The sequence below is a fragment of the Lissotriton vulgaris genome, chromosome 10, assembly GCF_964263255.1.
Source record: "Lissotriton vulgaris chromosome 10, aLisVul1.2, whole genome shotgun sequence".
Taxonomy (NCBI): domain Eukaryota; kingdom Metazoa; phylum Chordata; class Amphibia; order Caudata; family Salamandridae; genus Lissotriton; species Lissotriton vulgaris.
Genome location: NC_141698.1, coordinates 52,791,627 through 52,796,978, shown reverse-complemented (window position 1 = coordinate 52,796,978; position 5,352 = coordinate 52,791,627). Strand labels below are relative to the sequence as shown.

General features: G+C 42.7%; 1 protein-coding gene across 1 annotated transcript; it reads right to left on the bottom strand.

Moving 5' to 3' along the window:
- Nucleotides 1-3,603: 3,603 nt before the first annotated feature.
- On the bottom strand, nt 3,604-4,900 carry LOC147684596 (heparan sulfate glucosamine 3-O-sulfotransferase 4). Its single transcript, XM_086942369.1, has one exon. The coding sequence runs from the start codon at nt 4,883-4,885 to the stop codon at nt 4,286-4,288; it is 600 nt and encodes a 199-aa protein (XP_086798495.1). The 5' UTR covers nt 4,886-4,900; the 3' UTR covers nt 3,604-4,285.
- Nucleotides 4,901-5,352: the final 452 nt, after the last annotated feature.

Sequence of the window (5,352 nt, the reverse complement as noted above, 5' to 3'; positions counted from 1 at the left end):
CACCCCAGTTTAGACGTGGCCATATGCAAATCAGCCTTGACCCTGTGCCTCATGGGAACAGTCCAGCGAACTGTCAAGCCAATCAGGGTGGCCATGCACAGAAAACTTTCAAAATGTCCCCCTCTAGGCTGACAATCAACTCCCTCATCATGTTGTTAATTTTGAATGTGGGTCACAGACACAGTCCCCATCTTGGGGTTTGGTGGTCATACTGCAACATTTATCTCTAGAAGTGACTTCTTTAATGCAGAAGGAGACTATTCAGGGTAAATTACCTTCATCATGAGGGAGATCCGGATCTGGTGGACCAGCTGCCACAAGGGTGGTCGAGACAATATCTCTGCTATACCAGCAGTCTGGTGGTTAAGTGCCCAAACCCAAAATGACCTCTAAAACTTTTTGCAGTCTTCACTGTGTATTGTGATGGCTGTGATTAATATTAATACTTTTTAGCTTTCCTTTGAAAAAGTGAGCCTCTTGATCAGTCAAATCTGATAGCAAAGTTACTACTTAGAAATTATGTTTAACATAACTTAAGATTACTTTACAATGTTAGGCAATGGAGATGAATAAACATGTTGTCGTCATTGAGTGTATGACTAGGCGGTGGCAGTATAGAACGGCATGTACTGATCTTCATATCTTGTACAGCTGGGGTTTTCTGAGCAGAAGTTTTGAAGATCAACAGAGCAGGGAACTTTGACCGGTAGCACAATACTAATATTTCTGAAAGTGGACAAAAAAGGAAGCCACTTGGAGCAAGACACTGTTATGACAGCCACCCATCCCACATCTTCTAAAACTGTGGACCGTATAATCCAACTTGAGCTTGAATTTTTTATTATGCCGATTGGTCTTGGCATAACTGTCCGAGGTCTGTTTAAATCCAATTACCATTTTGCCTCACTACCTTTTCTGAAACTTTTTTCCCTTCACTAATATTTAAATCATGAAAGTGAACCATGCTTATTCTCACCCTCAAGCCTTCCTGAGTCTCCTCTTGTGAGAGAGTAAGTTTTGGGATTATGAGTATCTTTTTGATGAACGTAAATTAACCCTCTCTCATTAATTTGGCTCCTCTAAAACTTAGGCTACATTCAGGAAAGCCCTCATTGAGTTAAAGAGGTAATCCTTTTTTTTTAGCTGCTGCTCATATGGAGCAGACAACCTTGGCTTATAGAACTCTGTCAGTTTTGTACAGGTATATAAACAACAGAATAACATCTACATAAATATGGTGGCCTAAGTATCGAGTACAAAACCATTGCATAAGTAAATTTGGATCACTGACATAATATCGAATTCACAAATATAGAATTACCAAAATATTGAAGACAAAATATAGAATGCAAAAATATCGAATTCCTATCTACAGACAGGTAAGTACAAAAATATCGAATCAAAAATATAGTTTCAAAAAATAAAGTCAAAATATCGAATTTTTTAAAACGTCTTAAAATTAATTTAAAATTAATGAAATAATAAATATAACATTTTCTATTACCACTCCAGTGAGTGCAACAGTAGGGAAAGCGCTGTATAGCGTAGGGGTAAAAATTTGTATTCCCACTCCAGAGAGTGCAACAGTAGGGGATGCGTTGGATAGCGTTGGGGTAAAAATTACTATTCGATATTAAATTACTTACTTTCAATTCGATATTTTTCACCACTATATTCTGTTCATTCTATATTTTGTCCATTCTAGATTTTGACTTCAATATTTTGGTAATTCTATATTTTGAATTCAATATTTTGTCTTGTTACCGTAAATATATATCTATCCATGTTGTGAATTGAACTTATGAGTTCAGCTGGAATTCAGCATGTGTTCCTGGTGGAGTGCTCTGTCTGTTCAGGAGGAAAACAGACTTAATGAAATATATATAAAGATAAATTTACTGTACTTAACTGCACATGTATATATTCTAGCTGCATGAATGTGGAGCTAAGAATAGCAAACCTGTATTGTAATCAACCATGGATCGCTCTGCTGTGTGAATATTGCAACCCACAAACCGTACAGATGACACTCCATGCCCACCTTTCTCGATTTTCAACTTTTGTGCTAATTTTACCATTGTCTTGATTAATTTGCCTTTTGCTTATCTTCATGCTTTATGTATTTCCTCCATCCCATCTGCTGGGCAATGCCACCAAGAACACATTGGAAATAATACATTGAATATCAGCAACAGGATGGAATTGAATAGCCAGGTTTTGGGGGAAACCGACTAGTAGACGATAACAAGGAAATGAAAGAAAGAGGCAGGAAGGAAGAGTGAACAGAAAGTCAGGAAGATGGAGACAGAGGAGAGATAGGACTTGCAAAGATACAAAGAGAAGATCTGAAAGTGAGTGCTAAATAGCCTGATGAGATCAAGAGGACTGGAATTAGTGAATAGAAAGTAAAGTTAGCACTATGGTACATTAACATTTAGTTTTACCATTGACGGCAACATCAGGATTCTCAACACATTCATTTATGATGCCTTGCACTGTGGAAAAGAAAGTGTTTGTGAAACAAAAGCAAGTCATGATGATAAAGTGACACATTATTAGATAACGGGAGAAACAGTGAGGAGAGAGTAATAGACTACAGAAGTTAGGAAACAGTAGAATGCATTATTTCTTTAGTTCCATGGTAATAAAATGCAGCTCAGCGGTAAATTTTGGTCTCTAACCAAGCAATAGCAAAAATTATCGCTATTGCATGGTAATATGCCGCCTTGTGCTCTGTTTTCCTTGTGGAACAGTGTCATCTTAAAAACTTTTAAGGCTCTGGGCAAGACTTTTCGGTGCTCCCTGTTTCGAACTACTTTCATTAGCCATTTTGTGCTATTACAAGGCTGCATGGAGCCAGCCAATATCGAATTATTTGTTAAGCTTTCAGAAACACGGTTAGACTGAAATATGAAATTCACAGGTCCTCAAAATCCTTAAAACAATACTCTGTAGAGAGAGAGACAGTGAGAGGTAATGGCAAACAGAAAGAAAGAGAGAGGCTGAAGTAGAGAAATAGAGGTGAGAGATGAAGTGTTTACAAGGGGGGTGCTTGGAAGATGGTGGCCTGGGCAACTGCCCTTTTTGCCCATGTCTGAATACGTCTCTAATGTGGGAGACCATCAGACCAAGGCCTCCAACTCTTAGTTCTCCTCAAAGTCAATCCTACCACATCACCAGTAGAAACGCAGCAGACAGAAATTCGAGCAAAGAGTGTGCCATCACTGATTAACTTGAAAAGGCCAACTCACTGATCCAAGCACCATTGACTGCGATCCTGCCAACCCCGAACAATTCTAACAATATGTAGATCGGGTGTAAAACATTATAAAGCTCAGAGTGAATAAATAAACTATCTTGCAGACATCCTATTTCACAACCAGTAATTCTCATAACAAATGCTGAACACATGTAACACCAGTGAATGTTACAGCAGATTACTCAAGATACCCCCTCCCTCAATTGTGTTAACCATATTAGAGATTCTGGACAGTTCAGTTTGGAAAAATGCAATGTTAGAGGTCTGTGGTCATGCAAGGCCATGTCCCATTAACCCCTTCAGTGCTGATGACGGCCCCCGACCGTCATGCATCACGATGCTTGTGTGCTGATGACGGCGGAGGGCCGTCATGAACACGCCCACTCAATAAAAGTGCCGCACAGGCGCAGAATCGCGGCCGTGTCCAAGGGGTTAACGGGGTAGAAGGAGAGCAGGTGAGGAGGTGGCAAAGGAGACAGAAGAAGAGAAACCATAAGTCTGGGATAAGGCAGGTAAGGCACAACGAAAGGGAACAGGGACAGTTAAAGGGATGTAAAGAGACATTGGGAAGGGAAAGTAAGAGTTACGGATGGTCAAAGATAAGGGGGTGGGACAGTGCAGGCAGATGTGGGACTTCTAGGCATTTTGTTTTGTTTCCATCATCTTGTATTCACTTCTCCCTGATCATCCACAAGATACTAACGTGGTTGAATTCTAGAGACACAAAGACAAACTTGCAAAAGAGTCAGTAGTCATGAGCCATTACCTCACCCACACCCTAAAACCAGCTGCCCCTGCAAACCTCTTTCTGTTTCTTGCAGCCAAATGCAAGAGTTGAATACCAGCTGAAAAATAAATTGACTGCACACAAAAGGGCCAGATCCACATCCCCAGTGGACACAGGAGAACATCACAGGTTGTTGCATGACACATGCCATCCTAGCCTGGTCACTATTCTGGGATAGCCCAATGATCACAACTTTCATTGCAAGTATTCCGAGGTGAAGCGTATCTTCTGTCTTCCCTTCACTTGTCCAAATCCTCCCGCTCCCATTCAAAGTCCTGGCCTGTCATTTGGTAAAACATAGCATTGAATGGCTTGTAGAACTTGTGCAGTCTGTGAATGACTTCAGGTTCAATCTTGGGGTGAGTCCGCCCCTTAGATTTGCCCAGGCAGCGGGGTGCACTGCTGTCCTCAGGTTTTTTTAAGCAGGGGAACCCCTTGGTCTTGTTAAAGTAAAAGTGCTTATCGGTGACAATCCGTTTCAGGCCCAGGAAGTCCTGCACCTTGTCCAGCTCGCCAGCAGGGTCGTCGATAAGACGTTCGCCGCTTACAAACAGGATCTGAGAGAGAGGAAAATACCGCAGCCAGCTCTCCAGGTGCAGGGCATAGATGCCAATTCGTAGGGCGCTCCACGAGGCGTCGATCAGGCCCAGTGTCCGGTTCTTAAAAGCCAGCACCTCGAAGGTGGGTATCTCTGGCTTCTTGGAGAGGGTCTGAGTGTAGTCGGATATGGCCCTGGTAATAGGGTTCCGCACCACCACGATTAGCTTGACACCCTTGGCCATTGCGTGGATGCGCCGCGGCGCCTCATTGGTGACAAAGTAGCTGGGAGTCTTCTCCATGGTGATCTGGCCATCCAGCGTGTTGGGCATTAGGCTTCTGAAAAGACAGGAAAATAACAGTGAGAAAGATAAATATATCGTTGTAAGAATTACAGCTTGCAACAAACACTTATCCAGAAATCACCGAGCCCCATTCATGGCGGCAGACAGAGGGGTGGTATCTGTCACTCATCTCCTCAGGCTTGAGAGCCTCCTAAGGGGTTATTATCTCATTTCTATGTGCGTATGATCAGCACGTCCCTTCTCGAGCACGGTGGTGCAGAGGGGGCCTAAGTGCTTCAGTGACAGCCCTCTCCGCTTCGCCCGCCTCCCCCTTTAACAACATAGAACCTCTGCACGCTACAGAGACCTGCGTGGCAATGCCAGAGGTCAGAGGACGTGGCGTGCTCCACCGACGCACTGTACGTGCGGAAGAGCTCACGCAGCTGACGTACCGGCACTTACGTACGTCACACAATAACATAAAC